A 25,572-nucleotide genomic window follows, 5' to 3' on the forward strand; every position below is an offset into this window, starting at 1 on the left:
TGTTCCTAATTTTCTGATTTAACTGTTTTGTACCATTTTAGTCCTTTTTACTAATCTTTTTGTTGTTTTTGCTTTGCTTTTGCTTCATTTATTTGCCATTTTAATGTAGCACTTTGAGATTTTGTTTCAAAATATAAAGTGTGTTACAAATAAAATGTATTATTATTATTATTATTGGCATAGTTGAGAGCATCTTGAAGCGGTGCACACTGCCGCTGTTTCACCCGGCACACCCATGATTACATGTGGGTGTATACCGTACATGAGGTTACGGTGGATTTAACACACATCACTCCTTGCGTTCGCGCGCACGTGTGTGTGTGTGTGTGTGTGTGTGTGTGTGTGGGGGGGGATTGGGAGTGTGAGAGAGAGAGAGAGAGCATGTGCATGGCATGGATTGATGTGTTACTGCGTATCGGGGAGCGTAAGGGTGATGAAGGGTGTGGAGTTGACTGTCAGTCAATCTGAGCCTCTCTCAATCACCTGACATGGCACAGGAATGATTTTTCCAATGATCTTTCTGCCTTAAGTCCCCCCTCCCCTCTCTCTCTCTCTCTCTATTTCTCTCTCTCTGTCAATCCAATCTCTTTACTTCCAGTATCTCTTTAAACCCCACTATCTCTCTCTTTTGCTTTTGTCTAGCTCTGGCACAAACAACACACACACACACAACACGCACGCACATGCACGAACAAACTGCCCTTCAATTCCCCATGTATCCATCTATATGTTCTTGTCACTGCCATGCCATTGCCACGGCATCATACATCAATGTCAGTCTGTGTCTCTCGCTATCCTTCTCCCTCTCCGTGTGCTGTAATGCTATCCTGGGAAATGTTTCCCTCACCCATGGCCTGTGTGTTTCCCATAACTGGTGTCTTCTATAGCTATTGTCAGAACAAAAGTTCTGTTGGAAAAACAGTCACTAGCAGTGTTAATGTTTCTGGAAAACCTGTAGTTTGAACAAGGAGAAAAGAGGGCTCTTTGCAATGTGTTCAGGTTTCCCAGCTTGGCTGGGTTATTGCACCTTTTTCTCCCTCTCCCTCCACATCCTCCTCCCTCCCCCTCTATCTTTCCTGCTCTCTTGTTGATCAAGCTCCGATCCATATATTGGCATGTCATATGCTGATTTGTACTGACATTGGGCACGTCATGTGACATGTCCATATATGGGCATATCTGCACACCAGCTCAAAAAAGATCTCTAGCACTTACTTCAATTCCTTTCAGAATCTCTTATTTATGAAAAAATAGCAGCAGTACAAGACACAGACGTTTCGGCCCACGCTTTTCATGTCAGAGCCGTGCACCCAAGAAGTGTGCACTGAACTCTTTAACTGACGAGTGCTCACATTCTCCTTTTCAACATAGGCACATCGACCCGGCTAAGTTTGTTTTTATGAAGCCAAATTATTATTATTATTATTATTATATTATGATATGCATCTCCATGTTACTTGACTCCAATGCATATATTGTGCTCTCGCACCCAGACACTTTTTCACGCGGTTGCTGCCTTCAGGGATCCAGAGTAGTGAGTGATTTGGGGGGTTCGGTTGTTTGATGATTTTTGTCTCTGATTCAGACAGATTTCTGGAATGTGTCACACTCGTAGTAAATGGCTCACATTCTTGTTCTCGTTATAGACTTGTCATATTCTGATTCATGTTCATATTTAGCATTGCAGTATGACGGCTCGCTGTCATCCTGTGCAAGAAACAGAGGTTTGGCATTTCTCGCAGCATCATTATCCCACATCCAGTTCTTTCACAGCTGGCATCAACTACTCAGACAAACTGTATTAGTCTGCCAGATACATTTGCAGATAAATACAGCATTCTGTTATAACTGACTCTTCAATAGTTTTTTTTTTGGCTTTGTGAGGCAACTGTGCTGAATTGCTCTGAAACCAGCTTCAGGTAAACATATGCAAGCAAGATAAATGGATTTTCAGCAACATAACATTTCTCAGAACTCAGCAGGAAAATGCTGCACTGTGCAATACTTGGGTTGGGTTTGCGTCCAGCCAGAACAATTGAGTGTATTTGTGTGAAGTGCTCCTCGCCAGTGGAACCGAGTTATAGCGCCACCAAGGATTTATCTGCCAAGATAAGGGGACACAGACGGCACAAGAGCGTCAACGAGGGAAAAGGAGGGAGTATAAGAGGAGATTCAAATCCTTCTTGCTGTCTGTAGTCATGGAGAAGTTGAGATTGCTGGTCAATTAGACAGGCACATTTTCAACACTGGAGTAAGACCAACTTGAATACCGGGAGTCCAATTAGTTGCTTTACAGAGAGATGGCTAAATGGTAATATTTTCCAGACTGGCTAGTTGAACCGTCTTAATACTTTGCATATCATTACAGTATATGCCTGTTGGCTTGCACGAGACGGCTTCACGGTTGTGCAAGCCAACAGGCATGTAATAATATACAAAGTATTAAGACAAAAGGCAGAGGGGCTTGCTGTCTTTGTTAACTCCAGACAGTTTAAACCCAGACATGTAACTGCAAACGAACCATTGCTACCCCAGACAGCAAGCCTGTGCAGCTGTTGTCTGTGGGTTGGAGGCCATATTATGTGCCAGGAGAATTCTAGCACGCCATTGCTTGATGTATCATACCAATCGTTAGGAGCTAGGCATACATCTCTATACAAGCTTGTCGTCAGGAGGCAGCAAGGTTGTTCAACTGAGGAGGGAGAGGAGCTGTGTGTGTTTCAGGAACACAGGAGAGCGTCTACAGCAGGGGTCTTCAACGTTTTCAGGCCAAGGACCCCTTAGTTGAGAGAGAGAGATGAAGCAGGGACCCCCACAACCTTTTCAGAGATTCCATATAGTTTCATTGTTTGACAGCACTATCCTCAGTATATTTTGGATTCATGTCAATTTCAGATATTTAACCACTTGAACCGTAATTATATGGTCGCTAGGGTTCAAGTGGTTGATATAAAAAAAAGAGAGAAAAAGTTTCTATCACACAAAGATTTGGAGGACCCCCTGTAGTAACTCTGAGGACCCCCTAGGGGTCCTGGACCCCCTGTTGAAGACCCCTGATCTACAGTGAGGACATCACTGGACTCCCCCATTATATTCATTACAGCATGGGTCTTCAACAGGGGGTCCGGGACCCCTAAGGGGGTCCTCAGAGTTACTACAGGGGGTCCTCCAAATCTTTGTGTGATAGAAACATTTATTTTTTCTCATTTATACCCACTAAACAATTTGTACTAGAAGTCTAAGTTTATACGTATAAAAAATGGTCTACCAGAGGTATAGATATGCAAGTTTTTTAGACGTCTTATATACGTCAAATAGACGTCTAAGTTTATACCTGGGTCTAAATTTAGACGTCTAATAGACGTCTATATTTAGACCTTAACGGCCAGAAGTCTATTAGAAGTCTAAATTTAGACCCAGGTATAAACTTAGACGTCTATTAGACGTATATTAGACGTCTAGTCTAAGTTTAGATGTCTAAAAAACTTGCATATCTATACCTCTGGTAGACCATTTTTTACATATAAACTTAGACGTCTAGTATAAGTTTAGACGTATATTAGACGTCTAATATACCTCAAAATGTTTGCTGGGTATTAACCATTTGAACCCTAGAGTCCATATTCGGAGAATATAATTACTTACAGTCAATATTAGTAGCTTAAAGACTATTACATTTTAAGCTGGTAGCACACTGCACTGCGCGTTTTTAGTTGTGTTTTGGAAATCCGAAATCTGGAGTCCAGTCCAGGGGGAGAGAGCGGAAAGAGAGAGAGAGCAAGGGAAAATGAATATGAAACGGGCGGCAGTGTGCAAACGTGATTGACATAACGTGAGGTTGATTTCTTTATTTACGCGCTCCGAAATTCACTCCAATATTTGACCCGAAAAACGCAGCAATGTGCAAAGACCTATATTGTCTTTTTTATGTCAAATGTATTTGTATTTAAGTTCATAAAGTTAACTTAAGTATAACTACAGTAAATGCATTTGAAATTAAATAAAAAATTTACTTTTCAGGATTCTAATTCAAAAATGGTAAAAAAAAATAATAATAAGCAAAAATAGACATTTTGAGCTTGTAGATCGGCTATTTTTGCCACTTTTGTGTGACATAGAATGACGATATATCCAGCCAGTACACAGTTGAGTGGCATTAAAATGTTAATTCACATTTAGGGAACAATGGAATCCCCGCGGCAGCGGTAGACGAGGTGTGAATGTGTGCTGACTATGCTGAGCCAAGAGATGAGAGAATAGCCAATGAAATGGCAGGAAAACAACCTTGGGAATGGGCTTATTCTGTGTAGAATGACATATTTAGCCACTTGTAGCATGCCCCTAACCACTGAAATAAGAAACAATAGAAAGAAGTAAAATAAATAATTTTAACACTCATCTTGTATGTTCTTTAATTACAATCTAAAATATGAACCCTTGTTGTAAAAATCAAACCTCTATGCATTGTGGTCCTCTTGAGTGTGGAATTGTAGTCGCCCACTCCATCATCCAAGTTTCCCACCCCTCATAATAAAGGGACAACACACAGACACATGAGATTTCCTGGATTTGAATGTATTGCTTAATACTGCTATCAGCTGTAACCCACTTTCTTTAAGTGGTATTACGGGATAAGCCACTGGAATAATAAATTATCATATCATTACTGAAGTCCCACTGACCTCCATAACCAAGTTGTTTGCCTTCCATGCTGTTCCCATCTCGACTTTACCATCCGTGAACTGGTTCAAAAGTGTAGTTATTTCCAACACAGCGGCTCAAAACGCAATGGTCCATGGCGGCACAGAGGGGCTCTTGTAAGCATAACATTTTGCGTGTATGTGTCTCCCGTAGGAAGTGAGGCCGATCGCCCCCCGCTACCCCCGCCTCCCCGTTCTTTGCTCCCAGACCACGCCCCCGACCGTCGCGATTGGCCGGCTGTACTCTGCTGTACTTCCTGGCCATGTCCTGTTACTGTTGTTGTCGCGTCGCACTAGTGCTGTCACGCGTAGAAGGATGTTTGAGAGAGATGAGATTCAATTTATTGTCAGTGTACAGTACAAGTACAGTACAGTACAGTACAGCGAAAAGTATTTTCACATCTCATACGTGGAGACGTTTGAATACGCGGAGACGTTTGGACTTTTGGAAAAATGAAAATGCGCGTGATTTACAACGCTGCCGACCGACCGATGACAATATTGTTGTTGGACCGTCGCTAAATACCATCTAATGATGTAAAGTTCGATTACTGTACCACATGAATAGCGTGGCATTACTGCCCACAGAAAGGATGTGGAGTCTGAATTACAAGTGAATATGAGTGAATTATTCTGCCTGCCTTTTCTGCTTCATTTTCACATTGTGACACTGCTGCTGAAGATACTGCTAAATACACCTTTTTATTGTATATTTGTCATTTGTATTCCACTGCCCTGGTATAACAGTTGTAACTGCACATTCATTTTAACTTTTACTGCCACTTTATTTGAAGTTGAAACTTTTTGTTGCACTGCCCTGGTATAACAGTTGTAACTGCACATTCATTTTTACTGTGAATTTTACATTAAAGTGTATCAAAACTGAACTAATGTCCCCTCATTTATGTTTGTATACTATATAAACAATGTATACTATTCTAGTACTTTTTAGTCCCACACTGCTCCCACTGCATTGATGAAGTGATCACTCAGGAGAGCACTTCACACAGTACAATTTATGTATTTAGCAGGGGTTGCAACGACGCGTTGTGAGCTTGTAGATCTGCTATTTTCGAACATTATGTACCTTTACCTTTTGAAGTATATTTGTCTGATCTAATGTAACGCCTCATCAAGCATCTCTACTAACAATGATGTCATGCAGACAATAGGCCTATAGAATAAATGTATAGGAGGAGGAGGAATGGATGGAATTCTGATGGCTCATATATCTACCTTTCAGGTGGTGTAGAATTAGCATCACTATAACACCTCATTAATCATCTCTATGTATATACTAGGCTGATAATAATAACAAAAATGATAATAATAACAAAATAACTCAAAATAGCCTGATTCCACGCTGGCTACTCCCCCCCCCCCCTCTCTTCCCAAACATAATAATAATAACAATAACAATAATAAAATGAACTCAAAATAGTCTGATTCCACGCTGGCTACTTTAGACTAAAGCATCAGTCTCCAGACGTTTTTCCCCCTCTCCCTCTCTTCCCAAACCTGCAGTCACACTGCTTTTCTGTGGGCAGTAATGCCACGCTATTCATGTGGTACAGTAATCGAACTTTACATCATTAGATGGTATTTAGCGACGGTCCAACAACAATATTGTCATCGGTCGGTCGGCAGCGTTGTAAATCACGCGCATTTTCATTTTTCCAAAAGTCCAAACGTCTCCGCGTATTCAAACGTCTCCACGTATGAGATGTGAAAATACTTTTCGCTGTACTGTACTGTACTGTACTTGTACTGTACACTGACAATAAATTGAATCTCATCTCTCTCAAACATCCTTCTACGCGTGACAGCACTAGTGCGACGCGACAACAACAGTAACAGGACATGGCCAGGAAGTACAGCAGAGTACAGCCGGCCAATCGCGACGGTCGGGGGCGTGGTCTGGGAGCAAAGAACGGGGAGGCGGGGGTAGCGGGGGGCGATCGGCCTCACTTCCTACGGGAGACACATACACGCTAACATTTTTAACCCTCTAAGGCCCACGGTTGTAATATTACAACGTTTGTATTTTATCCAAAAAAAGGTTTAAATCATTTTATTTTAGCTCCCCCTACCACCTAAACACCACCATTGGATTCTATTGTTTAGTATTACAATGCCATTGGCCACAATATTTGCATATAAATACCCCCCACAGGGGCTGACATTCACACCCGCCACACCCGCTGAAATTCCAGAGTTTTGACGAACAACATCTCACTTTTTCATGGAAGCTATGAAAAAACATAAGTAAAATGCCTGTACTATTTTTTTTGGTGATCATTAGAATGTCTAGAACATGTACATATGTTATTATTGTGAAAAATATCCCCCATATGTAAATTAGAGCATGATTTATGATTTTTGATTTATGGCTATAAAATCTTACAAAAACATTTTTTTTAAAAAAACATTACATTTTCCTCTTAACTCAGTTAGCGCCGGGCGACTTTACGAGCGACTAGTTGACTATGGCGTTTGGTGCCGAGCGACTCGGAGCGACTTTTATATAAAAGCATTGTTTAAGCTTTTAATATGTGTTTATAGACGGAGCGAAATGGTTAGCTTACCTCAGCTAATGTCCACACGTAAACCGTGAAAAAAAAGGATACGATTATGACGTCACCTTTAAACCAGGGCTTCCTGTTGACAACAGGCCTCTGCTAGCGTTAGCCTCAATGCAACCATCCGACCCTCACGTAGCTTCACTAGGTCGGATTTTGATTCTGAAACTTTCTGTGTGGCATCTATATACGTCCCGATGCCCATACCAATGGTGGTTTGAGACGATCAAGCACGAATTGAACAGTATTGAGCTGAAATGGTGACCGGCGGCCCTTCCATGTTAAGTCAATGAGGACCAAGTCAGCGTCTCATCCTGTTATGTGGATTTAAACAGGCTTAACATGGGACCATGTCAGTGTATGGTGTATGGTGGTCTCTAGTGGTCATCTGGTGGTATGGTATGCTGAACGTGCATTCGTTAAGGTGGTCTGGTTAAGGTGGTCTGGGGGGATACAAAATAGCTATTTCCTGGCGTTATAAGCGCACATTCATATTCATATTTTGGAAATCTGGCCCTGTATGAGTTAATAGGACTCCTACAACACCATCTGATTTTTTTCAATTTTTTATTTCAAGTATTTCTTAATGCGGGCCTTAGAGGGTTAAACCCTTAATTAATGCCATCTTGGTTTGGAAGTATTTTCTCACAAAAGTGTCATGCTGCCTCAACCAAATTTGCCAGCTGCCCCTTTGTAATCTGATTCAAACAAACAAAATTACAAATAAGGGTTGATCAGTAGAACTTTCTGCATCAACATGCTCATTAAACCTTGAAGTCACTTCGGGTATTTTGACGAGCATTGCAAAGTGGTAGGAAGCGTGACTGATCCTATCCTATATTATACCCCATCCTATACTATATTATAATAATATTATGTGATCAATATACACATTACATTAAGTGATAGAATATGCAATATGGCCCAATTGAACGGCATACACCCTCAAATACTATGTTATTAGTGTGACTATACACTCTAGTCACACTAAGACTATAGTAGGCCTACTTGTCCGACTTTATTCCATCCATCCATCTTCCATCCCCTCCTAGATAAACTTTTTTTTTGCTGCGCTACTCCTCCCACAGTTTCAACCAGCTTCATTTTGAATCAATTCCTTGCATTTTGCTAAGAGATATGTTATATTATAGTTTAATTTATATAAATGTATTTGTGAATTAATTTTCTTCATTGACTTTAATTAAAATTGTAACTTTAACCAAATGTGGAGATAGATGTCTGACATCATAGACCACATGAGACTGACACAGTATGTCCATATATGGGGATTCCCATATACCGTATGGGCTTAATATTGATGACATCAGGGATCTCCATATTGAGACTGACCTAATATGTCCAATGGACATATTAGGTCAGTCTCAATATGGATATCCCTGATGGACATTGTCCATATATGGGCCTTCCCAGATATGGGCTTAATATCGATGATATCAGGGATCTCCATATATGGGAATTCATTCATTCAAGTGTGAATTGGGGTCACGGCAACCACACTTGCAATTTCCAATTGCATCTTTCTAGTGTTTCCATTACAATTATTTGATAGATTAGGAAATCTACTTATATTATCCAAATATAGGCTGTTAAGGTGATTGGAATCAGAGTAGACGTCCTCCTCTGGAGATGTCTCTGTCTGTAGAGATTGAGGGAAGAGGCACAGACAGTCCGGACACAACTTGACCCATAAAGCCCCAGTGGTGGCCTAACATTAAGGCTACTTTATACCATGTATTCATTATATGCATTGTTGATAGACTATACATGTAGGCTACTTATTAACCAGATGGTACTATTAATTAACTATTATTATAACATTAAAGTTCACCCCCAAAATGACTTTTTTATCTATTGATTACTCACTCCATGGAGACTTGAGTACAATAATATTTTTTTGTATTAGTCACATTACTAAGACAATTTTTTTTTTATTCATTGTAAATGCACCTCCATTGATTCCGGATGGGGACCCGAATGCATTTGGGTCCCCATCCGGAATCAATGGGGGTCAATTTATTGTAATCCAATTTTTGTCTTAAAAATCCAAAAATATTATGTTACAGTACTCGAGTCTCCATGGCATGAGTAATCAATAGAAAAAAAGTCATTTTGGGGGTGAACTACTCCTTTAACTATTGAAGGCCGGACTAACACTGTATCAGATTCATATTCACTGTTGATACAGTAGTTTGCACATATATTCATACCTATATTCAGTGGTGATAGACTGGACATTTGTAGCCTACTTATTTCATATATTAATGTTGACTCAGTCAGACCCAGTGCAGATATCAGAGTCTATTTATTTTTGTTCTTCAAACTGTTCTTATCTCTCTACTCTCTGTACGTCTCCCGTGCTTCACACTCACTGCTGTTAGTGCTGCTGCTATACGCCTATGACTGAAGTTCCTCATGGGGATCAATAAAGATTTATGTAACGTTATATTATCTTGGCAACCACAACAAACGAATCCCCAGAGGCTTCGGTATTTTATAACACTCAGACATCCCTGCGTAATTTCTGTTACTTTAGGCACATCTGTCTATCAGGTATGATAAATACTTGCAATTATCTACTGATCTTTGCAAAGAACTTTCTTAAATCCCATATGGAGGCAGATCAATGGTCCCTTGATGTGTATTAATTTATTTAGATGCTGTGCGTGCGTGCGTACGTGCGTGCGTGCGTGCGTGTGCGTGCGTGCGTGCGTGCGGCCAGGGAATGATTGAAGAGCAACAGCAGAATCTGTTGACAGTTCTTGAACTTATCATGACATAGAAGTGGGACGGAGAGTCATAAAACGGTGTATACATGCTTGTATTGTAGATACGAGTGTAAGTGCTTGTATGGTGCTTGTCGTGGCATCTGTACACAGTACACATTACACGCACACGCACACACACACACACACACACACACACACACACACACACACACACACACACACACACACACACACACACACACACACACACACACACACACACACCTGACATTTACCTATGCCACCCATGCATAATTTCACACTGGATGTATTCTGGGCAGTGACATTTGCAGAAGAGAGAAAATACTCAGCCTAATTGATGTTTACTCTCTGATAAATATGAATGAACATTCATAAAAAACACTATTCAGTCAGTCTAATTTGCAGATAAAAAACTCCCAGTTCCATATGTATTATCGAGGAAATAGAATGCATATAATTCCAGTCTGCACAATGCAATCTCTTGGAAATTCATAGAAAACGGTACAAAAAGCTGCACCCTTATTTCCCTCTACTAAGTTTGGTGTGCAGAAGCTATCTAATGCACCTGCGAGAGTGCTTGACTGGAGAGCCTGGAATTTCTGTAGTTCATCCCATTTATTTTGCTATTTGCGCTACTTTTGCCACTTCTGCTGGCTATATATTCTGTATATCCCAGTTGATAATTAATTCTCCCATTTTTTTATTTTTTTTATTTACAGTAGCCAATAATGTTTTACGCATTTATCTCCCCAATTTAGTCATTTATGCCAATTGATTCCTCAACACACATTTCTGTGTTGTCACTGCTGTTGTGTCCCAGTGGCTCACCTGCCAGTGAGGAGCCTAATGTCTATATTCCATGTTCTTTTACTTCTTCTTGCTGCAACATACTGTGTAAGGGATAAGGTATGGGTCAGCGGTCATAATCGAGAAATAAAATCCTGACAGGATGATAAAGCAACCGACGTAGAGAGGAGGTGGCTGTATTATTCTGCTTATTACACGGCTACTTAATAAATCGACCCAAAAGTAAAAACTATTTAGTATTTTCTTGCTTACAGTAGTGAAAGTGTTGCACTGCCAGTTCGCCGAGTGCAACACGTCGCCTTGGAAAACAAGAAAGTGTTGATCAAATAGAATCCAGTTTTGGTTACTGCATCGTCTATTTCTCGCTTCAAATGTTTTCAAAAACATTCTTGAAAGAGCAACCTTTAGTTGCAAATAACTAAAGGTGTTTGTTTACATGGCTTTCATGTTGGATACGGCATAAAATCAAAGCAGTGCAGCAGGTGCTCTTGGGTCTTTGATTACACATCGGTCTGCTAATAGAGCGGAGCGGTCATTATCAAGAAATAACACACAGCTGATTTCAGCGATTGACCAGGCAGAATCAAGCATTCAACCAAGCCGTGTAATAAATAGTTATCAGCAGTGTTGTACCCGAACGCGTTCAAAGAACGATCGTTCATGAACACGTTCATATTTTGGGCGAACGTGAACTGAACGTAATTGTTTTCGCTTGATGAACGATATTGTCGAACGCGGTCATTCTGACGCCCGTGAACGACGTTCGTCGGCGTTCGTCGGCCGTTCATGCGGCGGTCCGCGCCTCCGCGGTCATCTGTCCTCTGCTCCTCTCGTCTCTCTTTTCATTCACATGCTCCAATAGTAGGCACTGCACGCAGCAGCACGCAGCAGTGCCTACTGCATCTCGTGAACGTTCCGATATGCGGTGCTGTCTGCACTCTGCTTCTGCACTGTGAATCTCCTCCTCGTCTCGCAAGCCTGACTGACTATACTTTGTCCTATGTGTGTTGCACGGCGAAAATAGCTGATCTGCAAGCTCACAACGCGTCGCATCCACGAGACAACGTGAGCTTGTAGATCAGCTATTTTAACCAACGCGGAAACATGCTGTGCACGGTTTAGAAACGTCTGCCTTCTAGTGGGGTTCCTTGTACATGTAATTTTTTGGTTTTTTTCTAGTGGGGTTCCTTGTACATGTAATTTTTTGTTTTCATTTCAAATGTGTGTTAAAGTTTCTTTCACTTCCAATTTGTAGATTATGGTTTATAGAACAATTTTGGTTAGAGTGTCAAGACAGTAGATTGAAGAAAAATATATGTTTTGCCCTATTTCCAAAATGACCAAAATCGGAATTGTGTTTTTTGAACAATGTCTTAGTTTTCCCACAACTGCTGTGTAATATATATATTTTTTTATTGCTATATCAAGTCAATACTGTGTGGGGAATCAATTGGAGTCAAATATTTGTTTTGAATATTATGATATTTCACACAATGAGACAATAACATGGTTATTACATTCAGCCCTTCACAATAAGGGTGCAGGAAGACTGGGAACTAGGCAGTGGGCACATAAATATTGTGGGCACCTCAATGTTAAGTTGGATGAAATTATTGCTGTGTGTGGTTCTATATGGGCTGAGTCAATAATTTTGACAAATAATAGCATGCAGCAACGTCTAAACATTTATATATATATAGACCTTTATATATTTTTTTTTTCCTTTTTTTTTTTTTTTTGAATAGCCAAAAGTATAAAAAAAATATGGTTAAAAAAAGAACTAAAAAAGAACTATGTAGTTCATTTTGGGGAACCATGAACTTTAGTTCATAATGGGGAATTATGAACTAAAAATGAACTAGTTCATTTTTGAAGTTCTGAACTTGAACTTGAACTAGTTCGTTTTTAAAGTGAACTTTCCCAACACTGGTTATCAGGGACGTGCTGGCCATTGGGAAAGGCGGGACAACTCCCGAATGGCCGGTTCATTTCCAGTCGGTTCAGGAAAAAATATATATATAAAATGTCGGCCTTCGTTCCATTTTGGGGGCTGGGCGGCCAACAAAGTAAATCGTCACTGTCGGGCAGAAACCTCGTATCTCCAAGTTTCAAATGTGTAATTTTTTTCGCAAAGCAAAGCCCTGCTTCGTCATACAAGGCCGTCGCACAAAAGTAGTGAAAACAGCAGATCTACAAGCACACAACGCCTCGCACCGCGAGGCGTTGTGTGCTTGTAGATCGGCTGTTTTCACTAGTTTAAATCATTTTTTAAATGATAAATACAAAACAAACAGCTTTGGACATGCAAGTTTTCCACTCGACGACGACAAAATATAACTCATGTACAGTAATTGGCCCACTGGCTTGTCACTTGTCATGATCTGAAATGGCAAATCTTAGTAGTAATCTGAGTAGCAGCAGCGCTATAGAGAGAGATCTCTCTCTATAGCACGCAATGAGGGCCTCTACAACTCTTTTTCCCGGGCTGAATTAGGGGCCCAGCACGTCCCTGATAGTTATATTTCCTTCCCCAGTAACCCAGGGAAGATGCAATTCCAAATTCTAAAGTCAGAAGATTCCTCAATGGGGGGGGGATGCTGTTTGCTTGCACTTGTACTTCACATTATTGATAATGATGTGTCATGACATCACTGGAACACATGGTGGTAAGAATCCAACCAACAACACTAACAACATCCTAGTTGTTATTGGCTGCAGGCCATCTAATCGCAATATATTGAGAACGTTTGCCGCTGCTGAACCTACAGTTCCAGTCCCCTAGCGATGAAGAGCCGATCAAAACCTCACGTCCAATTATGGTGTAAAAGGAACAAAAATAAACTTGAGGGCCATTCACGCTGAGCACTATAACTATAAGAATATAGTTTTAAAAATCGTTTTAAGTCAAGTGGATGGCAGAGTTCACACCGACTATTAAAAAAATTACAATGGTGATCGATCTACTTAATCATATTTATAATTATAGTGTTCAGTGTGAATGGCACTTTAAGCTTTGGAGCGTGATCCAGTGTGCGGAGCTTATGTTCCTTTATGGATTCTGACCTCAGCCCAGCACTTGGTTTTTAGTGTGTGGATGTGTGTACTTTATTATTCTTTTGCGGTCCCCTGGTGGCTCATTCGTTTGAAGAGATTTTAATCGCTCTAATTTGAGGTCAATGTTGCACAGATTATATCCGTATTTTACCTGCTTAAAACAAAACAATATAGAGCTCTGAGGTTGTGTTCTGGGTGCATGAAACACTTATGAATATATAACCACGTCCCTCCCAGACCATTACACGTTGCAGCGTAAAAATGGGTTCTGGTGAGCTGCTGTAAGTGTAAACCACAAAATTAAATGGAAGTGTTTATTATTGTTAAGAATTCGGGCTGTAGCCTTAGGGAAACAGGCACACCGGTACGAAGTGTGGTAAGCAGATCTGATTCTCTCCTACCAAATCACCACGTCACATGGCACATGTTTAGTAACCAACATACAAACATAATGTATGTTCAGTAAACTGTCGATAGTTAATAATTGTCAGTCTGACTGACAAATATTAATTCCAAAAACTATTAACTAGCTTTTGATGTCGTTTGGTATCAGGTCCAGACAGGGACGGACTGGGACTAAAATTCAGCCCTGGCATCTTGACTAGACCAGCCCCCACAACCAGCACGCGCGCAGATACTCTACCGACTCGTCGGGTCGAGGGGAGCACATATAAATACACAATTAAGCGAGAAAACACTACAAACATAATGTAATGTCCTCTTCAAAGCATAAAACACAGACTGCAGTGAGGCCTCAGTGTAATCTCTTCCAGAGGGAGATTGACACTAGAAACTCAGCTGTTAACACAAAGCAATCTGTTGGACATTGAGTTTGATATGTCCATTTTTTGTCCATTTTTTTTTTTTTTTGCCACTGGGCGGCCCCCTAGCCTAGCGGCCCACCGGTATGCCAGATGGCCAGTCCGCCCCTGGGTCCAGAGCTATTCAACAAATGGGAAACATTTTGGACCGGGGGACTGGCTATATTTCATTTCGCGATTTCCATAAACTGGAATATATATGTATACACACTTGACTGTTTGCTCAGTGTTTAGGCTTTGTACTGTAATTCTGCCTCTCAAAATCCAACCCTACATCCACGTTGTGAGAGGTGGAAGGCGATTATGTTGCCTACTCAAGTTGTTCCCATATGAAGCATATGGGTCAACGCACATTATTTTTCACATCAAAGCTGTAGTCTCTAAGCATTGCATGATATGCTGTGCTGATCTCCAAAAGGTGTTGTTTTTAATCAGTGATGCCAGAGCAAAGCCAATAGAGAGTTCAAGACTTAAATTAGAATGTGTCAACCGTGCCAAAACAAGATGAAAATGTAAGGAGTATTCCATGGCAACAATTGTACTCTGATTATAATGAGATGAGTGTGTTGGTCTGAAGAGAGCCTAGTATCATATTATGTTTAACTGTTTAATGTTAACCATTTAAAACTTTGTACTTTATTGTCCGGAGTCCCCCATTTCCCCCCCTCTACACCAGCTATCTTCACCGAATAGCCTAAAAGTACACAATGCGTTGCAATGTGACGCCTTGTAAGCCTGTAGATCTGCTATTTTGGTTGAATGTTCACCCCCAGAATAGAGACACTAGGGTTCATGTTGCTAAAAATGTGGCCGGTATCTTTTTAGGAACAATCATGGATCAAATTGCCATATTGTATGCCCAGCGCCAGAGTATACGCTGTATGATTTATGCCTGATTCTGAAAAGATGTTTGAGCCTTGCAATCTTGTCTGATTTCAGCTCCATTGGCCGTCAGTTGTCGTGCAGTGCACAGGGGGTTGCCCATTTACTGCTTCCGACTGGCCATCAGGCGTTCAGATGAATGTCTTATTTTTCTGGGGCTTTTCTGCCTTTATTCAGATAGTACAGTAGAGAATGACAGAAAACGGGGAGAGACGCAGAAAATGTTGTCGGCATTAGAGCCTATATGTGGCATGCGCCTTAACACTGCCATTTTGAATGCCATTTTTTACTGATATCCTGCCAGAGGTCTCCATAGACTTCCATGTAATTTATAGTGCACGGATCATGCACGCCCATGCACCATGTATGTATAGGATGTTCACAGCTTTCAAACAAAAAAATCCGATTGGAAATCCGTTCAGGCATTCATGAGAAACCAGCCATTATGTTTTACATGTTATGTAAACAAAGATGGCTGCCCTGTATGAAAGATGGGGTTGTATGGGGGTGAAACATGCAAAATCGCGATTGAAATCGTTTTTACTAGATTTAATGGGGTCAAAAAAACATTAAAAAAAAAAGGGTTTTAAGTCAAACTCGTCAAACTCGTCATTGGCAGAGTGGACACATAAATATAACTCGTCAAACTAGTCATAGGCAGTGAATGAGTTAACTACTGTACTAGGCCATCAATGGCCTGACAAGTCCAACATTTTGCTCACTCCTCGTCATGGTCTTGTACAGTTAAAACTGAGCTACAAGTTGATTCTCTCTCTGTCACTGCACCTGCGCGAAATAGAAAACAGATGTTTTGAAAGCCAAGCCATGGCTATACGTCCACAGCGAAATACACATCCACAACATAACGCAGCATGTGGACACAAGAGAAGGAAGCTAGGCCCAGGCTCGTCAAGGCAGCTTTCCTCATTGGACTGAAGTCACATTCACTGACTAGTATGCAGTCAGTGAACTGAAAAACATGGATCTCATTCACTGAGAAAAGCTTTACTGGACAGGAATACAGGATAATTACTGAACATTTTGTTAATTGTTTCTGTGGGAATGAACAACTGACTTTTAGTTCATTGAATGCAATCTGATCCCAGAGTCAGTCTGCATGCAGGAACACACAAAACTAAATGTTTGCGTATGAAGTGACTTACGAGTACTGTACTAGTCTTCTAATTAGAAATATTCAATCCTGGGGAATTGCAAGTGTGCCTGCCGTGACACGAGTCACACTTGAAAATTAATTTCCGTCTTTTCCCCATTCAAGGCAATGGGGAAAATTAATTCAGTAATAAATTAATGGCCATATATGGAGATCTCTGTGTCAGGCCTTGTCCTTTTATGCCCATAATATGGAGATCCCTGATGTCATCAATATTAACCCTTTCAGTGCCCAGAATCACCACTAGAGGGCGCCCAATGGCCATTGAATACACCATAGACATACGCTGTATATGCACAAGCCGTGCGCAGCCATGACGCGCCTGAACACTTTCCTTTGTGCATGAACATGAACAGGATGAAGTTAGCTTGAAGTTAGCTATTGGCTACCAAGCATTTTAGAAGCCCTATTTTCGGCGATTTAGCCGTGATTAAACCTTGCACACCTCATGGATATGCATGGAACAGAGAAAATGAGCTCTAAAGATCCTGGATTGCATTGGAGTGGATGGCAAATATCGGCGGCGCGACGCTCTCGCGGGCCGTGTAAACAGATGACGGCCGGCGGCCCGGCTCGAAAATTTAGCACGGTGCTTCGGTAAGGCCTCTGGAATTTTTTTCTTTTTTTTTTTAAAGCCGAACTAGTTCGGGATCGGCACCCCGAACGTTAATAAGGTCCAAATAAAGCCGAACTAGTTCGGGATCGGCACAATAAGAGTTAAAATATGAATGTGCGCTAATAACGCCAGGAAAGCCATGATGATATACCACCACAAAAAGACCACTAGATTGCGCCATCGTAACACTAAAACCTTCAGAAGAAGCCATCTTTAAACCATGAATAAAGGATGGGAAAGTGACGTCGCTCCATTGACTCACAATGGGAGCTCCACGGCCCGCCATCTGTGCTCAATCCTGTTCAATTCATGCTTGATCGTCTAAAACCACCATCGGTATGGGCAGCGGAACGTATACAGACGCCGGGAAGGCCTGGAAGGCCTGGTTTAGCGGTGACGTCATAATCGTATCCTTTTTTTTCGCGGTCTCGTGTTGTTACCAGCTGAAGGTAAGGATGCCGTTTCGCTCCGTCTATTAACCCAAATAAAAGCTTAAACAATGCTTTTATATAAAAGTCGATTAAAGTCTATCGGCAGGGACGTCCATAATGAGCTAGTCAATCCAAAAGTCGACCGGCGCCAAGTGAGAAATTCATGTCAAATAAGAGCTGAACACACATGTGAACTTGTGAAGCATGTGCCTCCTAGTGTATACGTACAAGTGTACGTATACAATAGGAGGCACATGCTTCACAAACACGGACTGCATGTGAGGCACATGTGAGCTTCTTGCACCTCCTGCAAGCAGTCTGTCTTCCTATCTGCTGTTGTAGGACACACTGAACAGCGCTTTCTCTTGCCAGATGCTTCAACTCTAAGTTCACTGTTTATTTGACCATTTCTATAATTTGGATTGTTTGGAATTGAGACAAAGTCAATGTATGATGATGATTTGTTAAGTTAAAATTTATATTAGTATTGTTTTTTTTTAAAACCAAATATCCCCCGGGTCAAAATGACCTGCGAACAGCATTAGAGGATCAAAAACAAATGTGGGGGGTGTAGCATGGGTGTAGTGCAAAAATGTTTTTTTTACATGTTAAACAGAAGAATCTTTAACACAATGCCTGCCAAGGGTTAAAAAAAAATCTATCTTAGTACTGCCCGGCTTTTTACAAAAAATTAAAATGAAAATAAAATAAAAATTAAACATTTTTTGAAAAAAAATAAGCTCTCAGAAGATGTCCATTGCCCCCTTGCAGTTGGCAGAAAAATATAATCAACCCCAAGAAAAATCTATTTTTAGATTAACACACACAAACAATTACAGCATGTGGATGGTGGCCATTTTGGCAGCCATCTTGAAGAAGGTGTGCAGAAAGCTGATTACATGAATAACATTTTTATAATTTTTTATCAGCATCACAGGCTGCCCAAAGAGCTGTGAACACATTGCTGTCTCATATATTAGTGAACAGTGCCCCCCAGTGGCCAGAAACGGTAGAACGTACAGTAACGTGTAAGGCGGTAGATAGCTGGGCAAAATAGAACGTTTATAAACGTGTAAGGCGGCAGATGTGTTAAGGCCAGGTGGAAAAAATTTAAACTTCTACCTTTTTCTTTCAAATGAAAATTTAAAACGGGTCAAAATGACCCGAACAGAGCTTAAGGGTTAATTAGACGCTTTTTTCCCCCCCAGAGATGTATAGATAATCTCATATAATAATTAATCTAATAATCAAATTACATCATTTCTATTGTATCAAACTGCTGAGACGTCGCCAGATGGGGAGCGAGGTCCTCTATGTAAACTGTGTAGTTCGGGCTATTGATCAATCAAATAAACATGTTTTCGTCATTGAAATGTGAGGCACATTTCCCAGCTTTCAAATGAATCTTTATTGACAACTGCCAAAGAATGGACAGCAGGGGGAGATTGTCAGGTCATTGTGGTCGCGGCTTGATGATCGGACCGCACAGTGTGCAAGCATGTAAATCATGAGCTTTGGCTTCTCAGCGTGGATGATTTACGTGTACGGAATGAGTGGCAATACATTAACACTTCCAAAATCGTACCGTGCATGCCCAGAATTGGCGCGTTATTATGATTCACACCACAGCTCCAGGCGGAGCCGCTCGTTTCGTTTCACCAGCGTCGGCAGGTAGGGTTAGGTTTAGGCATAGTTTTACTGAGGTTAAGGTTAGGGTTAGGTTAGGTTTAGGCATAGTTTTACTGAGGTTAGGGTTAGGGTTAGGTTTAGGCATAGTTTTACTGAGGTTAAGGTTAGGGTTAGGGTTAGCGTTGGGCATAGTTTTACTGAGGTTAGGGGTAAGGTTAGGTTTAGGTGGTCCTCCCACCCGGCACCTCCGCACGGTGCAAAAGAAGCGCTCCCTAGCTCTGGTTCAGCCAATCAAAAGCTTCCATGGGCGGGGTTTTCCTGGAGCTGTGGTGTGAATCATAATAACCCATCGTTGGCCTTAACATCCCTCCCATTTGCATAGTGAACTGGATGGATGTTTACTATGTCCCATGCCAGAAATGTACCGGACCGACCCAGGAGAGAACGAACTGTCTTGATTGATATTATGAGACAATAAAATCTGCTGAGCTGGGCGTGATGATAGTGTAGCAATAATGCATTTATTTTGCACCTGACACATTTATGGACACACAAGGGGAACGCTTCGCTGTTCACTGTTGCACATTTTGTTTTATGTGCTGATGATTTTAACAACTCCTTTTCTAAAGACAATTTCTCCTCGCGGTCCCCAAGGTTGAAATGAATTTAAAGATTGACAAATATGTAGTGATGATGTCTCACTTGCACCATCGCACTCACTTGACAATAATATACTTTCTACTGTGCTATCCTGTTGACTGTGTGTGTGTGTGTGTGTGTGTGTGTGTGTGTGTGTGTGTGTGTGTGTGTGTGTGTGTGTGTGCGTGTGCATGTGTGTGCTATTTGTCACGTTTGAGCTTCTGTAGTTCCTTATCGAAGTGTGTACCTAAATAGGTATAAGGCATAAAGTACCTGTGTGGTTCCCTGTAAATGTAGATTTGTTATATCTTTCAATATGTTGTTTTGTCTGTGTGCTTCCTTATTGATGTATTATTCCTAAATAGGTGACACTTAGTCTGTGTGGGTCCCAGTAAATGTAGATAGGCCTAATACATCTTTGCATACAGTAGGTCTAGACTCTAGAGTCTGTAATCTTTCTAAAGTGATATAGTGATGTCTTGTTCATGCTATTGTCTTGTATTGTTTTAATTTTGATCTTGCCTCCTTTTAATTTGTTCCTGATCACGTTTTTATTATTATATGTGTTGGCAGATATCGGACATTCGTCTCGGAGGATGCAGGCCCCAACACGCTCGTCGCCACGGTGCTTGCCAAGGACCCTGACGGTGATGGGATCACGTATAAAATCACCATGGGCAACGAGGAGGGCAACTTTGTTATCGACAGTCAGAAAGGTTGGGCACACATCTCCTCTTATTCATCAACAGTTGTTAACGGTTTCTTTTCCTCTTCACAATATACAATCTAGGCATTTTGCAGACACGCCTAGCCTACGTCAAATGCAGAGAGACAGCACAGTGCCTTAGTAAACTTGGAGTAAACCAAGAACTAGCATTAATCTAAACAATTTATCTCAAAATACCTATCTTTACATTGAAACTATAGGATTCCAGGTAGACGATAAATGAACATACCATCTGTCTAAGGCCTGATTTGAACAGCCAGCCGAATCCAGCCTGAATCAGATCTGTGTCACATCAAGATTGGAATCCGATTTCCTTAAATTAGTCTAAATGCAGACAGGTCACATGCAGGTCACATGAAATCAGATTTTTAGAAACTACATCTAGAGGTGGTTTCAAATTGATTCAAATCTGATTTCTAAAGATGTGTCTCAGTCTGAACGCAGTAACCTGATCTAACAAGCCAATTCACATACTATGAAACGTCACTTGCAGCTTGACCTGAGCGCCACTGATGTCATTACAGAGTGCGAGAATTGCATTTTGAGGGTGTTATGAAAATAAAACAATAGTTCAGCATAACTTTTACACTACAGAAGAAATGGCGAGCAGCATTCAGTGGACAGAGGGAGGAATTCAAAGTCTCCTAGCACTTTGGGAGGATGTCTCAGTACATGAGAAATGTACAGGAACAATTAAGGCAATATATGAAGACATATCAGAAATTGGGTTCAGAAGGTTATATCTGCAATGTCAGAGGAAAATTGAAAATTTGAAAAAAGAGAGAAAGGTCATGATGCGTCGTACTCGTTACCACGGTAACCAAAGCAGATATGTTGACGCAGGTTGGCTTTGGGTTGACGTTGTTAAAATCAGTCTGAACACACAGATCAGATCTGGTCAATTGCAAATGCAGTGTGAACAGTCGGGCCAAAAGATCAGATTTGAGAAATAAATCAGATTTAGGCTAGATGTGACTGCAGTCTAAATCCAGCCTCAATAACCTGCTACGGTATCTAAATTTGAGCGTTGTGGACATAATTTATCATTGTGTCTCTTTGCTTCATATAGTAGGCTATCTGTTCACAATCACTTCATAGAACACACACTCAGTTATCGTACCTAAATAAGCGGATAAGAACTGGAGCCGCAGGCCGCTTATAGCAGCAATCTATTTCCACAATATATCTCACTTCACCGGATTCTTTACTTTTTCAGTTTTCTTTTCTTTTCTGCATTAATTTCTTGTTCTGTTCTCTGCTATCCCTTTGCCTCCTTAGCCTATATGTAGAGCAAAGGCCCCAATGTATTGTACATTACTTGTTAATTTACACAGATGCTAGTATGTCTTGTTCACAGATGCTCCACGTCATTTACATGCATATTATTTGGACAGATGCTCCAGTAGGTTTCGTGTCTACTTGCTATCCTTGTTACTTTGTTGTAATTTAACACTTAATTGTTTTCTATGCACTATTTACAGTACTTGACCAGTTACAATGTAGTTTATTGTTCATGCCACGTACTTACTCCAATCTTTCAATTTGTGATTGTGAGTGTCTCTGGAGAAGAGAGTATGCTAAACGACTTGATTGTAAACTGAATTGCACTCTCGACAATATGTTTGGCTCGCCTGTGTTTTTGTTACGTGTACAACCCTCGCCTCGCCTTGTCTGGTATTTTGTCAAATGTTCAAACAAATGTTTTTCTTCCCTTGCGAGAAAATGTGTTATGTCAACCCAGACAGGGTCATATAGTTGAGATGTCAGTCTAATAAGTGAAATTGCGGGGAACGCAGTGTATTTTTCCACCAGTCTAGTTCCTTAATTATGAAATGCCATTGGAGGTTTACAACCACGGGCTCAGCTGCTTCTGAGCCTGTCTATGCAAAGCCAGAAGCAATCTGAAATGGGAAGCCGGCTTATAGAGGGGGAGGGAGAGTGAAAACTAATTTCATAGCCATTCGACCCTTTTGTAAATTGCCACCTCCGTCGAATCTGCATATCGCTTTAAAGGGTAATACGATGACTTTTACAAATTCAATTACTCAAACCGCATTTTCCTCTGTTCAGTAGCAGTGACATTCACTGTCAGCTGATAGTAGTGTTTTTTCTTTTCTTATTCTTTCATTGAACAGAGGAACTTGATCTGATTGGCTAGGAACAGATACTATAATTTGTCTTTTTTGCCATTTTGATTTTTAAATGTCTCTACTCTATCTCTCTAATGCACTATTACAGTATGTATGTACGTAGGCCTAGTTACAGAGAGTAAGCGCACACACACACACACACACACACACACACACACACACACACACACACACACACACACACACACACACACACACACACACACACACACACACACACGGACAGTCATTTGGGATCAATATAAGTAGGAAAATAAGCCTAGGTGTTATTTAGTCTGGAGTTGTCCTTTAAGTAAGTAAAGGAAGTAAATATCCCATTAAAAAAAAAAAAAAAAACATCTGTCACAGAACCTTTTGAACCATCCGGCTTTCTTTGGTGTTTATAAATGCGTTTGTTTCACACAAGTGGACCCATCTTTTAATGAACACTGAGGAGTTTACTGTGTGCAACACTTAATTGTCATATCTGTCCACAGTGTCAGCCTACAGTATATACTGTATCTAATAAGCATCCGTCTATAGTGATTTTTAACTTAATTCTTTTGTACTGTTGTGACCAAGAACTAAAATACAGTGTTGCCACATACTGTAATTCAGTTTACAGCACAAGACCCTTCAACAAACGGTGCTTCTCAGTGGGTTGTTATTTGGCACGATGGCTTAAGGCTGCGGTGGAATTAAATAAAGCCCTTTCAAATACATGAAAGTGTATTTTTAACATCGTTATACTTATTTTGAAAAATGAAAGAAGATCATAATTGTTTTTACACCACAACTCATTCTCTCTGCTTATGAGACTGTTGAGCTGTGAGCATCTACCATAACCAAAGATCTTATCATTCTTCTCTATAGCAGTCATTGGTCAATACCGAATACTGTTCAGTAATCAATGTGCACGGGTTCCCAACAAGCACGCACGCACGCTCACAATCTTTACACCATCTGTTAGATTAAAATGATTGACTCTCACATTACAGTGCATCTCACATTGATGCATGTATCTGGTGTCAAAGAGCCTAATATGTGGTCATTAAAGGACATTTATGATTCTTATAATGATAGAAAGGTATGGATTTCTCTCTCTCTATCTCTCTCTCTCACACTATATATCTCTCTCTTTTTTCCCCCTTCTCTCTCCTTGCTCTCTCAGCTGTTGCTGAAGATCATTTATTGCCTCTTCTCCCCTCTGTTCAGTGAGTCTCTCCCACCCGGCCCTAAATGCCTTCAATCATTCCTGTTTTTTTCTCCCCCTTCTCTCCCTCTCTCTCTCTCCAAGTTAATTCAACAGTAACTCACCCAGGAATACAGTGTGCGTTTCTTGAGATTTAACACACCCATTAGGATTCAAACGGGCCAGTCAATATGATGATCACGCTCATCCTATTAAAACCCATAAATACCGAAAACACCCTCTCTATGCGGGAGGAGCTGGGGGAAATATTTACTGAGCGCGCTGGGAAATGCTGGCGCCAATAAATGGCCCGCTCATATTTGGCCGAGGGAGCCTCTTGGCAGTTTTGTGTGTGTGTGTGTGTGTGTGTGTGTGTGTGTGTGTGTGTGTGTGTGTGTGTGTGTGTGTGTGTGTGTGTGTGTGTGTGTGTGTGTGTGTGTGTGTGTGTGTGTGTGTGTGTGTGTGTGTGTGTGTGTGTGTGTGTGTGTGTGTGTGTGTGTGTGTGTGTTGCTCCTAGAGGTTTTATGGTATTTCAGACAAGTAAGACTTATTCCTCATGGGGACGGCATGGAGGAAAGGCCCTGTTTTCTTTTTGTTGTTTTGCTACTACAAGGCCAATGGAAGAGTCCCCTGGAGCTGATAATGGGTCTGTGTTTGTCATGCTGTCATCTCTCTTCTTCACACGACCCCCCCACGCCCCCCCCTCCCCCTCCGTTCTTCCCCCTCCCTTCCCCCCCCCATCTTATATTCGGTCCAATGTTTCTGACCTGAAGCTGATCCCTAGTGTTATGTAACAGACCCTTATTGTTTGGTGGCCTTCTGTCTCTCTCTCTCTCTCTCTTTCTCTATCTCTATCTCTCTCTCTCTCTCTCTCTCTATCTCTCATTATTTATCTCCGCCTGTCCCTTCTTGTCCATCTAGTCTGCTGCTACTTATTCACCTTTCACTGTTACTCTATGTCTGTCCCCAGGGGTGTCACACCAAATTCTGGGCCCTGGGTACAAGGATTCACGGCGGGCCCCCCATGAATGTTCTTCATAGAGGGAGGTTTTTTTTAGACTGGGAACGCATTATTAAGCATTATTTTGTGCTTTAACTATTGAAAAATAGCAGATATAGAAGCTCAACAGCGCGACACCAAGTGCCACGCTGCGAGCTTGTAGATCTGGCCACGGACCCCTATCTCAAAATATTTACCCCCCAGAAGCAAAATTTGAGTTACAATTGTTCGCTTAAAAAATACATATATTCAAAGATTTGCACTAATTTTCACAACTTTTCAAAAATAGCAGATTTACAAGCTCGCAGTGCGGCTAAAAAAAAGGCCCCTCCACCTTGGGCCCTAGTAACTCAGTCCCACTTTCCCCTCTTTGTGACGCCCCTGTCTGCCCCCCCCCGCCCCCCCCCCCCCCCCCCCCCCCCTCTCT

The 25,572-nt window shown here is 41.2% G+C and overlaps 1 protein-coding gene across 1 annotated transcript in view; it reads left to right on the forward strand.

The window, feature by feature from the left end:
• The window catches only part of LOC308288878 (neural-cadherin), a gene marked incomplete at both ends in the record, with an annotated part of 433,302 nt that overhangs the window by 136,441 nt on the left and 271,289 nt on the right, over positions 1-25,572 (forward strand). Inside the window, one exon of the mRNA XM_080730353.1 lies at positions 20,671-20,813. Within this exon, the coding sequence (XP_080586479.1) occupies positions 20,671-20,813 (143 nt within the window). The remainder of the gene's footprint in view (positions 1-20,670; positions 20,814-25,572) is intronic.

The sequence above is a fragment of the Nannobrachium achirus genome (assembly GCF_963921795.1).
Source record: "Nannobrachium achirus genome assembly, chromosome: 7".
Taxonomy (NCBI): Eukaryota; Metazoa; Chordata; class Actinopteri; order Myctophiformes; family Myctophidae; genus Nannobrachium; species Nannobrachium achirus.